Genomic DNA, 24,127 nt, shown 5'->3' on the forward strand with positions numbered 1-24,127 from the left:
GTTTCTAGGTGGTACCACAGAACTTCAGCCTTCTGTCTTTTTACCAGAAGAGTCCTGTTTATAGTTGTTTAAAAAGCCATGTTTTCATGTTGTGTTTACAGTTATGTTTAGGGATAAAACAAGCTACTGGTGCTTAAAAAGTAGAATGGAAAACTGCTTTAAGAGAATGTTGCTAACATTTATTGTGCATAGCCTATCATGTGATTCTTATCTCACTTCATTCTCACAGTGGCCCTGCAAGGTGATTATTGTTATCTTCACTATGTAAACAAATCAACAGACTCAGAATGGCATAAGTGACTTTCTTAAGGAGAGTGAACTAAATTTTAAAGCTGAGAGTCAAACTCAAGTGGTTTTGGCCCCAAACTTGTACATATTTTTAATTGTATTAGTGGTTCCTAAACCTTCTACTCATCACAAAGAAGTTTTGTTTTTTGGGATGTTTGTTTGCTTGTATTTTTTTGCTTTTAACATTAAGGACTGTGACAAACTGAGTAACATCTAAACTGATTTTTTGTCCCTATTCTCATCCTTGTCTTGAGAATCAGACATTTTGTGTGAAATCTCCTCACTGAAATATTTAAATATTGGCAGATAATTCTATTTTTTTATAAGTGGGCAGATATACATATGTGGACTGAAACAAAACGTATGTGGGCCAGCTTGGGGCCTCTCAATTAATAAATGAAAGGCTTCAGTGAATTCCAGTAGGAGAATTAAGAACCTGAGTAGTGAAATTGTCTGATAAAGTATTAACTTAAGGAAGATAAATAACTAGGCCACTGTTACTCTCTGTGGGAATTTTTATAGGATATCTAACTCTTTCAGGAACATTTTCCAAATTGTTCTCAAGATATTAATAAATGGTGTGGGCAAGATGATCTGTCACCAGATATATTTGGGACATGCTAGATTAAATAAAGTTACAGATTTTTTCCTACTTACAGGATACTGCAGTACATTTTGTGCAGTATTTCCTAAACATATTCTGCAGCAACACAGTTATTTTCATTTTGGTGAAGCACTTGTTTCATCAGTTTACAAAGGTTTATAGGCAGCAAAAGCAATTTGGAGCCTTTTGAAGTGTATTCAGATCCTGACTCTGCTCTGGTGTATCTAATATATACAAAAATATTAGAGGAATTTTATATACAAATAGAAATTCTAATGGTGGAATTGAAGATTTGTGGATGGTGGTAATGATTGATGATATTTAGTTTACATTGATTTTTGGATTCTATAATTCTTTTTTATCATTAAAATTTTAAAAATTTTAATGTAGAAACTAGTGTTCTTTTCGTGTGGCCATAGTTACTTTTAAAGTTGAAATGAATTTTGTTGTTCCTGTTTTTAGGCACTTTCATGTTTAGTTCAATTTGCTTCTACAAGAAGGTCCTTATTTAGCAGTCCTGAACGTGCCAAGTACCTTGGTAATTTAATTAAGGGAGTAAAAAGGATACTTGAAAACCCTCAGGTATTTATGAAGTAACTTAATTAACATTAACATATATAAGTACAGTTTTTCTGCTGAAAGGTATATAATAAACTTATGACATGGTTATGATTCTGGAAGAAAGTACATATCATAGTCTTTTTTTTTTTAGCTCTCATCTGTAGTATAAATGGGCAGTTTTTAAAAGTGCATGTTTTCCTGACTGATGTCTGTGTTGTTTTTATTTTTCCCATAGGAATAGAAGTTGCATATTTTATTATGTTTCTGCTTTTTACCATTGTGTTTTGCTTGTACTTCTTAAATTACTGAAGTGATTAGAGTTATATCTGTATTCTAAACTAGAAGACAGTATAAATCTGGATGTTAATATTGAAATAAGTGGCTTTAAATTATGAAATAATATCTTTTTGTCCTCTTGCGGGCAATAAAAGTGTGTAGATTTTAAAATCTACTCTCTATGTTAACTGCAAATCTTCAGTGGCAATATTCATTTCAGAGAATTGCAAAGCCATTATTAATTAGTGATTTGGGGTGTCTGGATAAAATTTGTTTCACTTTAGTTTTTGGTTTAAAATATCTGTAGTGAAAGTACAGATTTTAAAAGATTAAATGATGATTTAAGGAGGTTTATCTAAGTCTTTTGGCTGTTAATAACTTTTGGGAGAGACAAACTTCTCAAACTATAAAGATAATAACACGCATCCTGTCTTTAAGGGGCTCCCTGGGGACACCTTTCTTGGTCTTTCGTTTTAACCTGTTATTCTCCCAGAGTTACTTCTATATATTATAGTACTTTTGTTAAACTTTCTGCTATACATTGCAGCAGTTTATTTGAGTGATTTAGAGACAGGGAGTTGCTTGAGGACATCATGCCTGTGGGTACTCAATAAATATCTGTTGAATTAAAATATATTTCTGTTATTTGTACACATTTAATCTAAATGTAGTGGTATTGCTCTTTTCTAGGCTTTCAAGAGCCATTCTTATTGTCCATCTTAGGTATTTTTCAGTTCTTGTACTGACTTCTGTTTAAGCTACAGTACACACATACACACTTTCTCTGTCTCTCACTTCTCTCTCATGCACATTTTTTGGGTATTGTAATGGTTACCAAACATTATGACTTAGTCATCATGGTCAAAGCTTCCTCCGAAGCCTCTACTTTGAATTCCTTTTTATTAATCATTTATGACAACATTAAGCCCAGTGGGAATCATTTTTTTTTTTTAATTGATACCTACCCAGTTGATGCAAAGTGCAGTAAGTACCCATGAAAACACTGAGACTTGGTAAAATACTCTTGGAATTTTACTGATGGTCATTAGTTTGGTTTATTTTTAAGTTTTTAAAATAGCCTTTCTTTTTGTCTCATAATTTAGGGTTTGTCTGATCCAGGTAATTATCATGAATTTTGTCGATTTTTGGCTCGTTTAAAGACAAATTATCAGCTGGGAGAATTAGTTATGGTGAAGGAATATCCTGAAGTTATCAGATTGATTGCCAATTTTACCATTACTAGTCTACAGGTAAGTAAAAATACATAGTTGATGCTAAACTGTAAATAGTTTTAAAATACTTTCTTGATCAGATTTGGTAGGGATTTTTAAAAACATCTATTAAAGCACTTTGCTAAAAATATTCATTGCAAATTTTAGGAAAAAGTTCTTTGTAACAAATTTTATAGTACTAAAAATTTAGAGGCCATCTAATTATCTAATTATTAAAGAGTGAATTGAGCAACTGGTAAAACCTATGTGGAGAAATAAAATAAAGTTTTACAGATTAGTTTTTGGAAAAATTCTTTTTATAAGTTTGGGGAGAAGTTTTAAAACCGTATTTTCCACATGATATCAGCTCTGTTAAAAAAATATGCATGGAAAGAAGATTGGAAGTGTGTTCACAAAGATTTAAAATTTGCTATGTTAAATGTTCATTAGTGTTATAATCAGAATAAGTTTAGTTTTAAATGTATGTTTAGTAATTTTGCCTCTGCAGTTCTTATTCTAGGAAGATATGATATCAGTTTAGATAACATTTGCTTTATTTTTTTGTAGCATTGGGAATTTGCTCCCAACAGTGTTCATTATTTATTAACCCTGTGGCAGAGGATGGTGGCATCCGTTCCTTTTGTGAAATCAACTGAACCCCACCTATTAGACACTTACGCACCAGAAATCACGAAGGCCTTTATCACTTCTCGCTTGGAATCTGTTGCTGTAGTTGTGAGGTATTGAAAACTAAATGTTTTTGTTGTATTTTCATCTTCTGCATCTTGGAATTTTTTTTAAAATGAAAGTATAATTTACTTGTAAAATTTGACCTTTTTCAGTTTTATGAGTTCTGACAAATGTATACTTTTGTGTTTAACTAACAATATAATCAAAATATAAAATGGTTCCATCACCCCAGAAAGTTTTTTTAGGTTCCTTTGTAGTCAGACCTTTCCCCATCCTTAGCCTCTAGCAATTATTGATCTGTTTTGTTTCCCTAAAATTTTTGCCTCTTTTGAATGCTGCATAAATGAAATCATATAGTGTATAGCCCTTTAATCTGGCTTCTGTCACTTGGCATAATGCATTTGAAATTCTTCTATTTTGTGTCAGTAGTTCTTTACTTTTTATTCTGAATAGCATTTCATTTTATGAATATATCATAGCTTATTAATCCATTCACCTTTTGGATTCTTTCTGTTTAAGTGTTCCTATACAGATTTTTGTGTGAATGTGTTTTTATTTCTCCTGGGTAAATACCTAGGTGTGAGATCTGGGTTGCTAGGTAAATGTGTATTTCACTTTAAAAGAAATTGCCAAACCATTTTCCAAATTGCCCATTTCGTTCTGCATTCCTACCAGCAGTTTATGAAAGATCCGATTGCTTTGCATCCTCACCAGCACTTGATATTTTAAAAGTTTTAAAAACTTTTAGTCATTCTAACAGGCCTGATGCCTCATTGTTGGTATAAATTGCATTCCCTTAATGACTCATAATGTTGAGCATCTTTTTGTGCTTATTTACCATTTCTATATACTCTTTGGTAAAATACTTGTCAAATCTGTTGCCCATTTTTGTATTGGGTTGTTTATTTTCTTATATTGAGATTTGAGAGGTCGGTACACTTAGGTCACAAGTCTTTTTATCATATGTGTTTTGCAAGTATTTTTTTCAGTCCCTTGCTTGCCTCTTCATTTCCTTATCAGAGCCTTTCAAAGAGCAGGAGTATTAAAGTTTCATGAAGTCCAATTTATCCTTAATTTTTTTCTTCTAGAAGTTTTATAGTTTTAGAATTTAAATTCAGGTCTATAATCCATTTTGAGTTAATTTTTGTATATGATATGAGGTAAGTCTCCGTGTTCTTTTTCTTTCCTTTTTTTCCTTTATGTATTTTGAAAACTGGTTATCCCTAACACCATTTGTGGAAAAGACTCTGCTTTCTCCATTAAATTGTCTTTACATTGTTTCCAAAACTTAATTGACCACATAAGTATGGTTCTATTTCTGGACTCTTCTCATTAATCTATGTGTTTCTCCTTCTGCTAATACCCTGCCTTGAGTACTGTAGCCTTATAATAAGCTTTGAGATCAGGTAGTGTGAGTCTTCCACCTTGGTTTTCCCTTTTAAAAATTATTTTGGCTCTTCTTTTGCTTAAATTTTAGGATCATCTTGTCAGTATCTGCAAAAAATGTCCTTCTGGAATTTTGACTATGATTTCACTGAATTTGTATATTAATTTATTAATTTGGTGGAAGAATTGACATCTCAGCAATATTGAGTCTTTCAGGCAATGAGCGTGTTTATCTTTTATTTAGCTCTTATTTCTTTCATCGGGGTTTTATAGTATTCAGTCTTTAAATCTTTACATATATTTAATTAAGATTTAATTAGTATTTTATGTTTTCTGGTGCCTTTCAAAGGTAATGTTTTTCAAATTTACATTTCCAGTTGTCTATGTTAGTATAATGGTAATGAATTCTATATATTGATCTGTATGCTAGCAACTATGTAAACTCTCCTGTTAAAACGAGTAGCTTTCATATGGTTTCTTTGGTACTTTTATATACATAATCATGTTTTCAATTATAGATATTTTATATCTTACCTTCAGTGTCTTTTACTTCTTTATCCATGATAGAATTTTGATTTAACTTAAATAGAGTTTATTTGTGGTGAGTAAAAGTATGTCTCATTTTAATGTTGTCAGTTGTCCTATTCTTATATATTTACAGAGATAATTTAGATGATCCACTGGATGATACCACCACTGTGTTTCAGCAGTTGGAGCAGTTGTGCACTGTTAGCAGATGTGAATATGAAAAGACATGCACTCTTCTTGTACAGTTGTTTGATCAAAATGCACAGAATTACCAAAAACTTCTGCATTCAACTTCTGGAATAACTGTGGACATGGCAGTTCAAGAAGGTCAGTAAATTTTATATGACTATTGTATGGTATTATATTGAATTTTAAGTAGCTTCATTAATCAATTTATTTAATAATTTATTGTAATTTATTTTTATTTATTTCCCCAATTTCTGTTCTTCTAGTAATCAATTAATTTTATTAACCTTCTGGGTATTTTGGTGGCTTGATGATTTTAATTCTTTATGAGATTTGCAGGAAATATTTCTCTCTGGAATCAGTATTAAAAAAAGTTGATGATGATCTTTGAGTAGAGTTTATTAACTTATAACTGTCTTTTAAGTAATTATGTTTCCTTCTTAGCTATAGCTGACTAAAAATTTTGAGCCCAATTTTAGCCAGTTAAAAGTTACATAAGACCTCATCATGGTTTTACATTTGTTTGTTAGCCTTCATCGTGGCTTTATTTTATTATTATATTTTAGTTTCACAATTTCCTCTTTATTTTTTTATTTGAGAAAATAAATATTCTCATAAATATTTCATTTATTTGAGAAAATAAAGATACACAGAAAGATTTATTTCTGTGTATGTCCTTAAATCCTTTCTGGAAAATAGGAAATTAAATACACTTTTCAGATTTTTAGGTGAGATGACTTACGAGAATGGAACTGGCTGTATATATTTCTAATAGAAGGCAGTTTAGTTATAGTTCCAGGATGTTTTTCTTTTTTCTTCATGTTTGTTGATTTTATCTTGTTTGGAAAGTGAGTGGTAAGTGATGATAGTCAAACTTTCAGTGATTTACCATCTAAACTCTTTTTAAAAGATTCTTTATAAATTATCCTATATGTCTACAAGATGTCTTCTTAAAATGCCTTTTGTTCATTATCTGGTTTGCTTTTTGAATCACACAGTACTGCTGAGGGTTTGGATAGAGAAATAGTTAACCTCCTTTAAATGTTCTCTTCCATGTCTCTCATTATGAATTAAATGAGGGAGAACTAACATTTTGTTTCACAGCATTTTGTCTTCATGATTCATTTCTTTCTTTAGTAGAGTTTTGAAAATTATTAAATATCAAATACATCTAAGTATTTATATATAGTAGCAGTAACAAACACCTTCACGTAACTTAAATAACAGGTCAATACCAAGCTTCGCTGTTCCCTTTTTCCTGCCAGCAGAAAATGCTTGCTGTTTGTTTATCAGTTGATGCCTTTTCTTTATAGTTTTACTGCATATATATACATATTCTAGAAATAATGCATAGTTTTGCATGTTTTTGAACTTTATACAAATGGAATAAAAATGTATTTATTCTTTTACAACTTGCTTCATTTTTTCTGTGTTGTGTATATGAGAGTTTATATTGATGCTATAGATATAGTTCCTTCATATGTACTGCTGCAGTACTGCAATTTTTTTTCTCTTTTTTCCACTTATTTGTATTAGTTGGAGGCTAATTACTTTACAATATTGTAGTGTTTTTTGCCATACATTGACATGAATCAGCCATGGATTTACATGTGTCCCCATCCTGAACCCCCTACTCCTTCCCTCCCCCTCCCATCCCTCTGGGTCTTCCCAGTGCACCAGCCCTGGGCACTTGTCTCATGCATCCAACCCGGGCTGGTGATCTGTTTCACCATAGATAATATACATGTTTCGATGCTGGTCTCTCAGATCATCCCACCCTCGCCTTCTCCCACAGAGTCCAAAAGTCTGTTCTATACTTCTGTGTCTCTTTTTCTGTCTTGCATATAGGGTTATCATTACCATCTTTCTAAATTCCATATATATGCGTTAGTATACTGTATTGGTGTTTATCTTTCTGGCTTACTTCACTCTGTATAATAGGCTCCAGTTTTATCCATCTCATTAGAACTGATTCAAATGTATTCTTTTTAATGGCTGAGTAATATTCCATTGTGTATATGTACCACAGCTTCCTTATCCATTCGTCTGCTGATGGGCATCTAGGTTGCTTCCATGTCCTGGCTATTATAAAATAATTATAAACAGTGCTGCAATGAACATTGGGGTGCACGTGTCTCTTTCAGATCTGGTTTCCTTGGTGTGTATGCCCAGCAGTGGGATTACTGGGTCATATGGCAGTTCTATTTTCAGTTTTTTAAGAAATCTCCACACTGTTCTCCATAGTGGCTGTACTAGTTTGCATTCCCACCAACAGTGTAAGAGGGTTCCCTTTTCTCCACATCCTCTCCAGCATTTATTGCTTGTAGACTTTTGGATAGCAGCCATTCTGACCGGCGTGTAATGGTGCCTCATTGAGGTTTTGATTTGCATTTCTCTGATAATGAGTGATGTTGAGCATCTTTTCATGTGTTTGTTAGCCATCTGTGTGTCTTCTTTGGAGAAATGTCTGTTGAGTTCTTTGGCCCATTTTTTGATTGGGTCATTTATTTTTCTGGAATTGAGCTGCAGGAGTTGCTTGTATATTTATTGCAATTTATTGATGCATTTATTGTCAATGGGTATTTGTGTTTTTCCTGCTTTTTGCTAATATAATGAATGCTGCTGTAAAGCTTTTGTTATATATATTCATTACACAGTCAGCTTCAGTAGATCATGCCAAACTATATTTTACAAACAGTGATTATACTACTTTATATCCCACCCATTTTGATCCAGTTCCTCACCAACAGCTCATAATGTTAAGCTTTTTGTCAGGCTAATTGAGGTAATATACCTCACACATAATTTACTTTTCACTCCCATGGTTATTAATGATGTTTAGTGTTTTATGTTTATTGACTGTTTGCATCGTCATCAGTGATGTATATGTTCATGACTTTTCATTCTCCTCGCCATTTGGTTTGTTGGTCTTTCTCTTGCTGATGGAGTGCTTTATAGTGTTTTAACACTATAGTGTTAAACTATAGATCTTTAATTGTTTAAATTGTAAATATTGCCTCAAATTTGTGACCTGTCTTTACATGTAACTTTAATATGTCTGTTCTCTTAGTTTTCGTATCAAATTTTGATTAACTCACATAATCTTTTGAAGAGATGTTATATTTACATTGTCCAGAAAAAAAAGGAATTAAAATGTGTTCTGTTCCAGTCCTGTAATCTGTCTTCCTATTCTTCACTCTAACAAATTATGATTCTTGCTAGTTTTGCATCTTTCAAAAGTTTCTGTTTGCGTATACAGTTCATGAATATCTGAGTTCTTATCCACTCTTACTTACATGGAATGTGGCATACCACACTCATGTTCTACTCCTTGCTTTTTCTCATTTAACAATGTATTTTATAGCTATTCTCAAATCAGTATATGGAGAATGCTTTTTTAAAGATGAATAATATTTTATCTTTTGAATGTATAATAATTTAATTAACTGTTCTCTCCATTGCTGAGAGTCATTTGAATTGTTTGCCATCTTCTGCTATTAAAATGAATGCTATACAGATTAACTTTGTACTTGTCAGTTTATATTTATGCAAGTGTGTCTGTAGGATAATTTCCAAAAGCAAAACTGCTTCTTGGGAGATAGGAATATTGTATTTGTAATTTATATAAATATTTCTAAATTATTCTCGTAAGGACTATACCAGTTTACTTGTCCACCAGCAATCTATGAGAGTTCCATTGTATTGACTTCACAGGACAGTATTACCAAACTTTTGAATTTCTGGCAGTCCTATAGGTAAAAAATGATTTCTCAGTCTAATTTAGCATTCTCATATTAGTGATGTTAAACATTGTTTAAGAACTGTTTGGTCTTTTTCTGTAAAAAGAATTACTCATTTTTTGGCTCATTTATTTTGTTAGGCTGTTTTTCTTATGATTTTTCAGAGCTCTTTATATTTTAGAGAAATGAACCCCTTGCTTGTCTGTATTAAGAGTTTTTAATATCTTTTTCTTTTTTTTTTTTTTTTGAGTGTACAGTTTGATAAATTTAGCAGATACATAGCTATGTAACTAACACCATATTCAAGATAGAAAACACTTCTTTCACTCTGTAAATAATTTTCTTAGGCCCTTCAATTCCACTCCATAATGCTTGGTCCAGATAACCACTGGTTTCTGTCACCGTTCCTTTCTTTTAGATTTCTATGTAAATGAAATTATATAGTAGGTAGTCTTTTGTGTTTGACTTTGTTTCTTTAGGATAATGCTTTTGAGATTCAAATATATTGTATATATAAATATTTTATTTCTTTCTGTTTCTGTGTAGTATTGTATAGTATGGTTTTCTTTTTACTTTGTTTAGCTGTTTACCTCTTAAGTTACACTTGAATATGGTGCTATGACCACTTGCAGACAAGTCTTTGTACCTAAATTTTCCTTTCTCTTGGGTAAATACCTGAAACAAATTGTGGGGTCATGTGGAAAATGTGTGTTTAATATTAAAGATACTGCTGTGCTATTTTATGAAGTGTCCTATTTTTCATTTCCATTAAGAGTGCTTCACATCTTCATCATCATTTGATATTGTCTTCCTACTTTCAGCCATTCTACTGGGTATATAGTAATAGTATCTCACTGTTCTTGTATTTTTAATTTCCTTGATAATTAATGAAGTTGTGCTTTTTTAGGCCATTCTTACATCTTCCTTTGTGAAATGTCTGTTCACATTTTTTTCCCCTTTTTTATTGGGTTGTTTGTTCTTTTGTACATAGTCTTATTATTGAAATTCTAAGTGTTTTTATATTCTGTATACAGCCCATTTTTCACATATATGTTTACAAATATTTTCTTCCCATCTGTCATTTGTCTTTTTAACTCTTTCAGAGAGCAGAAGTTATAAATTTTGATGATCTGCATTTTCAGTTTTTTATTTATAGCTTTATGGTTTTTGTATTGAAGAAATCTGTGTAACTGAAGTCATAAATAGGTTCTATATTTTTCTTCTAAAAGTTTAATAATTTTAGCTATTATGTTCAGGTCTGTGATCCACTTTGAATTAATTTTTGTGAGTGATGTGAGGTAAGAAGAATAAGGCCTCCTCCCCAACCCATATAGATATCAAATTCTAGCACCATTTGCTGAAAAGACTTTTTTTCTTTTTGTATTATTCTGTACCTTTGTCAAAAATCAGTTGACCATAGAAGTCTAGCATCTGTTACTGGACTCTATTCTGTACCATAGATCTAAATGTCTATTCTTTTGCTAATATTATGCTGTCTTGCTTAAATAACTTTATAAGTCTTCAAATCAGGTAATTTAAGTCTTTCAGTCTTGTTCTTCTTTCTCAGAATAGTTTTGTGTTCTACATCTTTTGCTATTGTCTTAATTTTAGCATCAACTTGTCAATTTCTTTAAAAAACTCATCAGTTTACATTGAGGTTGCCTCAATCTGTGTATCAGTTTGGGCCATCTTAATATTCAGTTCATGGACATGGTATCTTGCTCCACTTATGTAGGTGTTTTAAATTTTTGTTTTACTATATTCAGTTCACAGCTATTAAACATCTTTTACTGAATTTATTCCTGTATATTTTTGATGCTGTTGTAAATTTTGATTATTCTCTACTATCCTATATAAGTCCAGAATTGATTTTTGTCTTTGTGTCCTGTGACTTTGCTAAATTTACTTAATAGTTTAAATAGCTTTTTTTGGTAGATTCTTTAGGATTATTTTATATGATAATGTCACCTAAAGTAAAGACAGTTTTAGGTCTTATCTTCATGCCTTTTATTTCTTTTTCTTCCGTTATTCCACTGGTAGGACCTTTAGTAGAGTATTGAACAAAAGTGGTAAGAACGGATATTCTGGCCTTGTTTCTGTTTGTACATAAAGCAAGCATTAATCCTTTTATCATTGATAATAAATTTGGTGAAATTCCCTTTTGTTTTTTTATAATGTGTATTTGTTTATAATGTTTATTTGTTTATAATGTTTATTTATAATGAGTGGGGCATTAATTTCTTTGAATGCTTTGTTTGTACCTCCTCAAATTACCTTTGTTTTCTTTTTCATTTTACTAATGTAATAAATTACATTGATTGATTTTCCTGTTAAACAGACTTTGCATTCCTAGGATAAATCCTACTTAGTTATGATATTGTTCTCTTATGTAGTGTTAGATTCAGTTTGCAAAAATTTTATTTTATGTTGATGTTCATGAAGGATATTTGTCTTTAGTTTTCTATTTTTTTATGATGACTTTGATTTTGGTAATGGTAGTACTGGCCTCATAAAATATAAAATGAGTCAAGAAGTGTTTCTGCCTCCCTCCTTCTTTATTTTCTGAAAGAATCTGTGTAATATTGGTATTATTTCTTTCTTTAGAGTTTGATAGAACTCATCAGCAAAACTAGTGGGCCTGGAAGGTTTATCATTATGAATGAAATTTTGATAATTGATATGGAACTGTTCCTATTTCCTCTTGCACTTGGGATCAAATTTAATCATTTATGTCTTTCAAGGATGACTCTTTTTTTAAATTTACTGAAATACAGTTATTTCTATTACTCCATTATTATTATTTTATGTCTATGGGATCTGAAGTGATGGCCTTTCTTCCATTCTTCCTATTTTAAAAATGGAGGAATGCTTGCTATGTATTAGATTCAGATGTACCATGTGTTTATATATATTGGGAAATGATCATCACAGAAAGCCTATCTCTAATTTTCTTGAAGAGATCTCTAGTATTTTCCATTCTATTGTTTTCCTCTGTTTCTTTGCACTGATCACTGAGGAAGGCTTTCTTATCTCTCCTTGCTATTCTTTGGAACTCTGAATTCAGATGGTTATATCTTTCAGTTTCTCCTTTGCCTTTTGCTTTCTCTTCTTTTCCCAACTATTTGTGAGGCCTCCTCAGACAACCATTTTGCCCTTTTGCATTTCTTTCTCTTTGTGATGGTCTTGATTACTGCTCCTGTGCAATGTCACAAGCCTCTGTTCATGGTTCTTCAGGCACTCTGTCTATCCGACTTAATCCATTGAATCTATTGTCATTTCCACTGTATAATCGTAAGGGATTTGATTTAGGTCATACCTGAACGGTCTACTGGTTTTCCCTACTTTCTTCAATTTATGTGTGAATTTGGCAATAAGGAGTTTGTGATCTGAGCCACAATCAGCTCCTGGTCTTGTTTTTGCTGACTATAGAGCTTCTCCATCTTTGGTTGCAAAGAATATAATCAATCTGATTTCGGTATTGACCATCTGGTGTTGTCCATGTGTAGAGTCGTCTCTTGTATTGTTCGAAGAGTGTGTTTGCTTTGACCCGTGTGTTTTTTTGGTAAAACTCTGTTAATCTTTGCCTTGCTTCATTTTGTACTCTAAGACCAAGCTTGCCTATTACTCCAGGTATCTTTGACTCCCTACTTTTGGATTACAGTCCCCTATGATGAAAAGAACATCTTTTTTGTGTGTTCTGGAAGGTCTTGTAGGTCATTGTAGAAGCATTCAACTTCAGCTTCTTTGGCATTAGTGGTTGGGGCATAGACTTGGATTACTGTGATATTGATTGGTTTGCCTTGGAAACAGAGATCATTCTGTCATTTTTAAGATTGCACCCAAGTACTGTATTTTGGACTTTCTTGTTGACTGTGAGGGCTACTACATTTCTTCTAAAGGATTCTTGCCCATAGTAGTAGGTATAATGGTCATCTGAATTAAATTCGCCCATTCCAGTCCATTTTACTTCACTGATTCCTCAAATGTCGATGTTCCTTCTTGCCATCTACTGTTTGAGCACTTTGAATTTACCTTTATACATGAACCAAACATTCCAGGTTCCCATGCAATAAATATTGGTCTTATGGCATCGGACTTTATTTCTATCACCAGTCACAGTGACAACTGGGAGTTGTTTTCACTTTGGCTCCATCTCTTCATTCTTCCTGGAGTTATTTTTTCATTCTTTTCCAGTAGCCTGTTGTACACACCTATCTACCTCCTTAAGGGAGTTCATCTTTCAGTGGTGTATCTTTTTGCCTTTTCATACTGTTCATGGGATTCTCAAGGCAAGAATACCTAAGTGGTTTGCCGTTCCCTTCTCTAGCAGCCTAGTATGGTGAATAGAGTACAGGTTGGATTTCAGACCCTGCTTGTCCCTTCAGTTAGGTATCATTTTTTAGATATATGGTTGCCCTGTAATCGTGTATTATAGTGGGTTTATTTGTTTTGTTTTTTTTTTTTTGGTTTCTTTTTTTTTGCCTGATCACAGTGGCAGCCTTATATCATTTCAGATTTGTTTTTTACATTAATTCAGATTATGTTGTAATTTGGTTCATATTTATCTACCTGCATATAAAATCACATTTTGGTTTTGGTTTTATATCACAATTAGTATTTACTTCTTTCAAAGTAAAGAACTGATAGTAACTTTCACTTCAGTAAGGTCAACTGCATGCTCTGAAAGGCCTTTGTTTTGAACTGCATTCAAATCCTGCATTGTTTGGCTTGATATAAGTTTGGGAAAAATCTGCGGTTCTTTCTCCTCCAGTCTTCTACCCTTCATGTCTCTGTTCCACCTTCTCTGATTATCCCCTTTCAAAAGATGAACTTTAAACAGAATGAACTGGTGGGTAGCAAATAATCAATGGTGAAATTGGGGACAAAACCTTAGGCTAGTAACAAAGTCAGTGTACTGAACTTGGGATTCTTACATTAAGTTGGAACCTTGAGTAGCGACGTAGTACTCTGAAACTGGTAGATCCCCTTGGCTTCCAGCTGAAAAGTAAATTAAAAATTTCTCTAAAGAATAGCATACTTTAGGGCCTTGAGAATACTGCAGATTAAGAGCAGTCAAAGAACTGTTCATGATTTTAAAAGCGACGAGCAGACAAATAAGAAAACAAGGTACCTTGACTGATTACTAACAAAAACAATGAATTGTTTATTTGATTTAGATCTCCTCAAGGAGTTAGGGCTTCCCTGGTGACTCAGAATTTTAAAAATCCACCTGCCATGTGGGAGACCTGAGTTTGATCCCTGGATTGGGAAGATCCCCTGAAGAAGGGAACAGCTACCTACCTACTCCAGTATAATAAGACACGTTTCATGGTTTTTTAAAGAAAATTGGTCAAGGAGAACAAAGCTAGGGGCATCATGCTTCTTGCTCTTGAGCTGTATTATAAAGCTATAGTGATAAAGCAGTATGGCATTAGCATAGAAACAGGTCCATAGATCAATGGAACAGTATATAAAGCCCAGAAATAAATGCATGTTCACACGGTCATTTAATTTATGATGTCAGGCTAAGAATATACAGTGGGGAAAGGACAGTCTCTTCAATAGGTGGTATTGGCAAATTTGTATAGTCACATGCAAAAGACTGAAACTGGACCTGTATCTTTCACAATACACAAAAAGTAACTCAAAATAAATTAAAGACTTGAACATAAGACCTGAAGCCATAAAACACCTATAGGAAAACAGAGATAATAAGCTCCTTGACATTGATCTTGGCTTTGAATTTTTGGGTTGACACCAAAAGAAAAGGCAACAAAAGCAAAAATAAACAAGTGGGACTGCATCAAACTAAAAAGTTTCTGCACAGCAAAGGAAACCATCCACAAAATGAAGACAGTGTACGGAATAGGAGAAAATATTCATAAACATATCTGATAAGGGGCTAATATCTAAAATATGTAAAGAACTCATAGAGCTAATTAGCAAAAGAAAAAAAACCCAGTTTAAAAAAGAGCAGAGGATTTGAATAGCTATTTCAAAAGAAGACATACTAATCATACTAATGGATATTAGGTAGAAGAAAAGGTGCTCAATGTCACTGATTGTCAGGAAAATGCAAATGAAAACCACAATGAGCTATCACCTCACACCTGTTAGAATGGCTGTTATCTTAAAGACAAGGTATAACAATTGTAAGAATGTGGGAATGTAAATTGTTGTAGCCCATGTGGAAAACTGTGTGGATCACAATACACTGTGGAAAACGTTTAAAGAGATGGGAATACCAGACCACCTTACCTGCCTCCTGAGAGACCTGTGTGCAGAAGCAGCAGTTAGAACCAGTCATGGAAGAACTGACTGACTGAAAATCGGGACAGAAGTACGTCAAGGCTGTATACTGTCACCTGCTTATTTAACTTATATGCAGAGTCCATCATGAGAAACGCTGGGCTGGATGAAGTACAAGCTGGAATCAAGATTGTCGGGAGAAATATCAATAACCTCAGATATGCAGATGACACCACTCTTGTGGCAGAAAGCGAAGACAAACTAAAGAGCCTCTTGATGAGGGTGAAAGAGGAGGATGAAAAAGCTGACTTAAAACTCAACATTCAAAAAACAAAAATCATAGTAATCCAGTTCCATCACTTCATGGCAAATAGAAAGGGAAAAATTGAAAGCAGTGACATGTTTTCTTTCTTGGACTCCCAAATCACTGCGGATGATGACTGGAACCATGAAATTAAAAGTTGCTTGCTCCTTGGAAGAAAAGCAACGACAAACCTATTTCTACTCAAAAGACGAGACTTCACTTTTCGAACATATAGTCCAAGCTATGTTTTTTCCAGTAGTCATGTACAGATGTCAGAGTTGGAATGTAAAGAAGGCTGAGCACCGAAGAACTGATGCTCTCAAACTGTGGTCCTGGAGAAGAGCCTGAAGAGTCCCTTGGACAGCAAGGAGACAAATCATTTAATTCTAAAGGAAATGAACCCAGAATATTCATTGGAAGGACTGAGCTAAAACTGCAGCTCCAATACTTTGACCACCTGATGTGAAGAGACGATTCATTGAAAAGACCCTGATGCTGGGAAAGATTGAGAGCAGGAGAAGAAGGGTGACAGAGGATGAGCTGGTTGGATGGCATCACCAACTCAATAGACATAACTTTGAGCAAACTCCGGGAGATAGTGAAGGACAGGGAAGACTGGTGTGATGTAGTCTGGGGGATCATGAAGAATACTATATGACTGAGTGACTAAACAACAACAATATGGAGGGTCCGCAAAAAGTTAAAAACGTAATGATACCATATGACCTAGCAGTTCCGTTTCTGAGTTTTTACTTGAAGAAAATAAAAACTCTAATTTGAAAGACTGTCTACACCCACGTGTTCATTGAAGCCTTGTTTACAGTACTCAAGACATTGAAACAACGTAAGTATCCATTGATGGAGAGGAGTGAATAAAGAAAATGTGATTGTGTGTGTATATACATAAACATATGTATGTAAAATTATACACTATATATATAAAAGGAATATTTTTTGACCATATATAAAGAATGACATCTTGCCCTTTGTAGCAATATGTATTGACCTTTAGGGCATTTTAAATGAACTCAGAGAAAGACAAATACTATATGATCTCATTATATGTGAAATCTGAAAAACAAGCCAAACTCATAGATACAGAGCAGAGATTCGTAGCTGTTAGAGGTGGGACTTGGGGAATGGTTGAAATGAGTAGAGATAGTCAAAAGAGAAGGATATGGCAACCCACTCCAGTATTCTTGCCTGGAGAATCCCATGGACAAAGGAGCCTGGTGGGCTACAGTCCATGGGGTCGCAAAGAGTCGGACATGACTGAGCAACTAACACACACACATGCAGTCAAAAGTCATAAATTTCCAGTTATAAAATGAGTCATGGAGATGTGATACGCAGCACACCAGCTGTAGTTAATAATACTGTATTGCATATTTGAAAAGTTCTGAGAGAGTAGAATTTAAAAATTCTCACCACAGGAAAATGAAATTTGTGACTCTCTGGTGATGAATGTTAGCTAGACTTACTGTGGTGATCATTTCCCAGTGTATACAAATACCAAATCATTGTATTGTACACCTGAAACTAATATATATGTTAGTTCAGTTATATCTCAGTTTTAATAAATTTACCAAATTCATATAACAAGTCTTAACTAAATTCAGTAATCATTGAGCCCACATTTTCTTTCCAATTTGCAATTAAAACTAACCTGCAAAAATTATAAATTACATGTAGTTGGTAATTTTATAAACATACTTCTAAGTAACTATGAAGTAAAAAGAAATCGTCTTGGATAAATTTTAAAAAGAGAGACAGAAAAATGGAAATATAACATATTTGGAACTCAGTTGGGGATTTATTTCACAAAAAGAAGAAAGGCCAAAATGTTGTAACTTAAGCCTCCAAGTTGAATGTTAGAAGGAAGCAACAGATCAAACCCAGAGAAAGGAGAAAGAAGGAAACAACAGAAATTAATAAACTAAAAGATAAAGATTCAGTGAAATAAGAAAAGCAAAAGTTGATTCTCTAAAAATACTAATAAAATTGGCAGACCTCTCATGAGATAAGAAGGAAAGTGAATTTACAAATAACACTAGGATCAAGAAGGGAAATACAGATATAACAAAGTTTTAAAAGATAAAAGTTATACATAGTATTTTTTTAAGGTCAACAAGTTAGAAAACTTGATATGAATAAATTTCTAAACCTAGAGTCAACTCAAGATTAAAAAAAAAAAAAAATACCAGTAGTGGGAGAAGATATTTGCAACATATATACACACACTGACCCAGGCAAGGTTCACCATCTAAAAGAGTCTGGAAAAATTTCCTAGAAATCAATTAAACAAGCAGTTCTTTAGGGAAATGAAAAACAGAAACAAACGTTACTACTTGTAAGAGAAATGGAAATTAAGGCACATGAGATACCATTTTACTTCCAGTAGATTGGCAGAAATAAATGTTATAAGAGAATATCAATCAAAAGGAATTCTTAAAAAAAAAAAAAAAGGAATTCTTATATACCACTGGTAGGAGTATAAAGTATAGTCAGTTGGAAACAGAATGGAAATCAATTTGGTGTTATCTTGAAAAGTGAACATTTGAATTCCTGCTGACCTGGAGCTTCTACTCTTAGGTATGTCTTTTAGAAAATCTCTTCTAACCAAGAGGACATGTTTGAGAATGTTCATAGCCTAAATGTTATTAAAGGCAAAAAATGTTAAAAGTTCAAATGCCCATCAACATGAAAATGGATAAACAGATCATAAATCATAATATTTGTAATACATAATACAGTGGAATATTATATAATAGTAAAAAATGAATGTACTCTAAGTATACTTAAAAATTAATTTCAGATATATTTAGTGAAAAAATAAACAATTTCAGAAAACTATATATATTAATAGTATGAGGTCTTCCCCTGGATTAGGAAATGGCAACCTGATCCAGTAATCTTGCCTGGAAATATTCCATGGACGGAAGAGTCTGGTGGCTACGGTCTGTGGGGGTGCAAAGAGTCAGATGCAACTGAGCATGCACATATATATTGTATGAAACACTTAGTAGAATCCTGAAACAAGTGAGACTGAAAATATATTGGTAGGAATATATGTAATAGTGATAAAAAATGTCAAGGCAATATTAAGCACCACGTGCAGATTCATGGTGTCTTCTAGGGTGCAGGGTAAGGGGACAAGCCAGGGGATGGGTGTGGCGATGATGGGGCAGCATCGGTGAAGCTGTGGTGAGACAGGGTAGGGAGTTCACTGGAGTTTGGTTTACCATACAGTCATCCACCTGTGTCTGAGGTGACCACACTTAGTAATTCAGCCAACCACAGAAAACACCCTCTCCCCTCCAGAAGACTTCGAGAACCTTCCAAAAAGCCAGACTTGAATTAGCCATGTGCCAGCAGCTATTTACCTAGCATTTATATTGTATTTACAACTGTTTACCTAGCCTTTACATTATACTAGGTTTATAAGTAATCTGGAAATGATTTAAAGCCTATGGGGGTTATAGGTTATATGCAGACACTGTGTGTGCCATTTTATATAAGGGTCTTGAGCATCTGTAGATTTTGTTATCCATGGGGGTTCTAGAAATAATCCCTTTTGGATACTGAGAGACAAGACTGTGCTTCATATACATTACATATATTCTTTTTTTTTTCCATTTATTTTTATATTCTTTTTATAAGTATCATATTATGTTACAATGTAAAAAGATTCATTTGTAAAGTCAAAGACTTGTTTTCCTACAAAAGGATATTGAATGAAAGTATAGCTGTTCTAGGATACATTAATAAAGTTAACTGAAATGTAATAGTTTATTGGTATTAAATAGATCTGTCTTTTGAGTAAAATAAGTCAGATGTGATTCTTGATAAATATAAATTCAAAGTTTTTACAGTATTAATAAAACATCATTTCAAAGTTTCAAATATACTGCCTGATACATAGAAAATGTTTAATATTTGTATTTTCCTTCTATTTGAAAGGTTAGTGAGAAGTCTGTCTGCTCTTTAAAAATATCTGTAGTCTGCTTGACAATAATCATTTTATATTATGAAAAGTGCGTAACGCAGTTCTAGTTTGTACTGCTATATGTAGTAGTGTTCAATTTCTTTTGTGTAGACTAAAGACTTCAGTTAGTGTTGAACAAAGAAAATTATATGCTCTTGTTATGTGTGCTTTAATTTAGATGCTTAATGGCTTTTAATGTTACAAAATAAGTTTATTATTATATTATGATCTCATTTGTATAATATTGTCTTGCTCTTCCATATTTGTGGTGATATGGTCATGGTTTACGAAAACAATAATCCCTAAGAAATAGGTCATTAACAGTAGTTAACGATTACTTGTGATCTATGGTAATGACTGATTTCTTTGGGATTATTGAGGTTATAAACCATAATTACAGATTATTACAGCAATAATTATTTTGTTAGAGGAAAAAATGTTCTGTTCTTGAACAGCTGTGGAAACAAGTGCCCTGAACATTTCAGAGTAAATAGAAAAATGGAAAGCTATAATGGAAATATAATCTCAGATCAGATTTTTTTAAAAAATTATAGATATGAAACTTATGTACAGGATGTTTAAATTTCTAAATACAGTTTAGATTTATAGTTTTACTTGGTTCTTTAAACTTTCTGGATATAATTATATAACCAGTGTAAATTTTTAACATCTGTTCAAAGACCATCCCTCCAAAAATTCTAGAGTTTTAGGGAAGGATATGTGTATAAGAAATATCATTCCTCATTCTGTGAAATATGAAAATTGTATATGATAGATTAATAAAAGTACCTTTATATTTCATTGTTCATGTCTAACACTGATGCTAAATTATTAGTAGTTGTCTATTTTTAGGGTTAAAAATATCTGCTTTTCTGTCTTGTACAATAAAAAATCACTGTTTGCTAAAATACAGAAAGAATAGCTGTACATTCTACTTTTCTCTGTACAAACTTCCTTTCAAAATTTGCCATAATTTTAGAAAAGAATGTTCACAGTTGATCATATGCTATCTTTGCATACCATTCTTTGATATCAAGGTCAAAGAATAAATGAATTAAAGAGTAAAAAGTTAAAATTTAAGAACTTCATGTCCTATATTTAGTATTTATTATTAGACAATGATACTCATCACATGAATATCACATGAGGATATCACATGAGGGAATGGTAGAGGGTGAGATGGTTGGATGGCACCACCAATTCAATGGACATGAGTTTGAACAGACTCCAGGAGATAATGAAGGACAGAGAAGGCCGGCGTGCTGCAGTCCATGGGGTCTCAAAGAGTCAGAAGTGACTGAGCAACTGAACAACAGCAACACCCACCACATTGCATTGAAGACTTTTTTCGTTTTTTCCCCTCTAACTAATTTCAGACTGTTGGATATAGCCTCTCTGTCCCTTTTCACCCTGCTTCTTATTTATATCCCAGTGGGCAGAACATGACATATAGCAGATACTCAGAAAATGAAGGAATGAAACAAGAAAGCAGATTGTTGCTTTGTTTTACCTAATCTTGGAATGTGCACATTGGGCAACTCAAATTATTTGCTGCTCTGCATTTGGCCATGCATGATCCACAGATATTGATTTGGGTAATTACAAATGTGTAAATTTTATCAAGAAGATGAATTTGCAAATAACAGGATAGACTAGATCATAGATTGTACCTTGTATTGAATGTGTGTTGAAAAGTTGCTTCTATTTAGGCAATAGAAATGGAACTACAATTAACATTCATTTTTAATAATGATTCTACCTTTTAATGTTTATTAAATTGATAAATAAGCTGTTAACTTCTTCTTGCCAGTTTCATGCTATATTTTCTAGGTAATGATTTCTTAATTCAGCGTGTATGCATGCTCAGTCATGTCTTAATTCAATAACCCATATCTATTTGATAAGTTATATATGCCAGGCACTGTTTTAGGCTCTGGATATGCAATAGACAACCAAACAGAAACAGTAATGGCTGCCATGCAATTTACGTTCTATTGGAATAGACAGATAACAAAGCAAGATAAATAATAAAATATATTTTGTTAGAAAGTGATAAGTGCTAAAATTTAAAAATATATATATATATTAAATCAGGAAAGGGGAATATGAAATGTCAACAGATTGTGTTCTGTAATTGGGTGACAGCTATGGCTGGCATCACCTAAGTGACTCTCTACTCTGAAGTCTTCTGTCTTTGCTGGGATGTTTGATGAATGAGCTATAGTTGGGCATTTCTGTCTCCATGAAGTCTCTCTACATCGCTAACCTTTTAGTAGTGTGATGGTCTCAGGGTATATGATCTTCTTACATGGTAAGTGGCTTCCCCTCAGTGAAAATTCCCTGAGAGTCTGGAGGGAGCTGCCAATTCTCTAAAAACTAAGCCCAGTACTGGAACAAGTGTCACTTTTGCAATATTCTTTTAGTTAAAGTCCAGCCCAGACTTACAAAGGATTGGAAAGATAGACTCACTTCTTAATGGCAATTGCATACATGGAGGGAAGGAATTGATGATGGGTATCTTGAAGTCATGGGCTTCCCAGGTGGTGCAGTAGGAAAGAATCTGCCTGCCAAGCAGGAGACCTGGATTCGATCCCTGGGTCTGAAAGATCCCCTGGAGGAAATGGCAACCCACTTCAGTATTCCTGCTTGGGAAATCCATGGGCAGAGGAGCCTGGTGGGCTACAATCGATGTGGTCACATAAAATTTGGACATGACTGAGCAACTAAGCAGCACTAGCAGCATGTTGAAGACATGCTATCATACTCTAGGTATTGAAAATTGATAGAATAGCTGTGTAAGGCCTGACTGAAAAGGTGAGTCCAAAGTGAGACTAGTCAACATGGTTGTGTCTTTTTCCAGTTATATTAAACTGTTTGTGGATAGACAAACAGTAGGTGGGGAATTGGATTTAAACAATTATGGTTTTGTAAGATGAGAATGTGGAAGAAGAGAGAAATTGACCTATGCAAGACAGATTATAATGATTGACAACAGAACTGAATATAGGCAAGCAGGTTAGAGAAGACATGAGGGTATAAGGAAGTGAAAAAAATAACAAATCCCAAAAAACTATTACAACTAATACAAGAGTAGCAAAGTTGCAGAATACAAGATCAATAAGTAAAAATTAACAGTGGGTTTATATTATTAGCAATGAACAATCAAAATTAAGTGACGCTGACTTAACAGTAGCATTAAAAAGAATAAAATCCTTAGCTACAAACTTTGCAAAAGTGTTAAATCTTATACACTGTAAAATGTTGTTAAAAGAAATCAAAGATCTAAATCAGTTGGAAGACATCCATGGTCATGGTTCAGAAGATGATATTGTTTAGAAGGATTCCTCAAATTGACCTACAGGGTCAATGTAATCTCTGTCAAAATTCCAGCTGTCTTCTTTGCAGGAATTGACAAGCTGATCCTTAAATTGATGTGGAAATCCAGGAGACCCAGTATATCCAAAGTAATTTTGAAAAAAAAAAAAAAAAGGAAGTTGAAAGACTCACACTTTCTTATTTCAAAATTTACTACAGAGCAGCAGTAATCAAGACAGCATGGTATTAGTGTAAAGGTAGACACTAGATCAATGATATATAATTGAGAGTTCAGGTAATAAATGCTCCAGTTTGTAATCAGGTGATTTTTGATTGGGATGAGAAGACAATTCAATGACAGAGGGATTGTCTTTTCAACAAATGGTGCAGGGAGAGCTGAATGTCCACACGCGAAAGAATGAAGTTGGACCCCTGTGTCCCACAATACACAAATCAAAATGAATCATAGTCCAATATGTAAGAGTTAAAGCTATGAAACTTTGAGAAGAAAATGTAGAACTAAATCTTTATGACTTTGGATTGGGCAGTGGTTCTTTAGATTTGATATCAAAAGCTGAAATATTGAAAGAAAAACTAGCAGTTTTGTCCCACATGAAAATTAAACATTTCTGTGCTTCAAAGGACACCATCAAGAAAATGAAAACAACCCACAGAATGGGAGAACATGTTTGCTAATCACATATCTGACGAGGAACTTGTATCAATAATATATAAAGAACTCTTGCAACTCAAAAAGATAAATAGCCCAATTTTAAAATGGGTAAAGAATTTAAATAGACATTT

At 33.3% G+C, this 24,127-nt stretch overlaps 1 protein-coding gene across 2 annotated transcripts in view; it reads left to right on the top strand.

Moving 5' to 3' along the window:
- Positions 1-24,127, top strand: part of RANBP17 (RAN binding protein 17) — a 346,604-nt gene that overhangs the window by 49,458 nt on the left and 273,019 nt on the right. For both annotated transcript variants that reach the window (XM_061129445.1, XM_061129446.1), the window contains exons 9-12: positions 1,355-1,474; positions 2,833-2,979; positions 3,508-3,680; positions 5,678-5,871. In XM_061129445.1, coding sequence (XP_060985428.1) covers positions 1,355-1,474; positions 2,833-2,979; positions 3,508-3,680; positions 5,678-5,871 — 634 coding nt within the window. The remainder of the gene's footprint in view (positions 1-1,354; positions 1,475-2,832; positions 2,980-3,507; positions 3,681-5,677; positions 5,872-24,127) is intronic.

Source organism: Dama dama, chromosome 25 (genome assembly GCF_033118175.1).
Source record: "Dama dama isolate Ldn47 chromosome 25, ASM3311817v1, whole genome shotgun sequence".
Taxonomy (NCBI): Eukaryota; Metazoa; Chordata; class Mammalia; order Artiodactyla; family Cervidae; genus Dama; species Dama dama.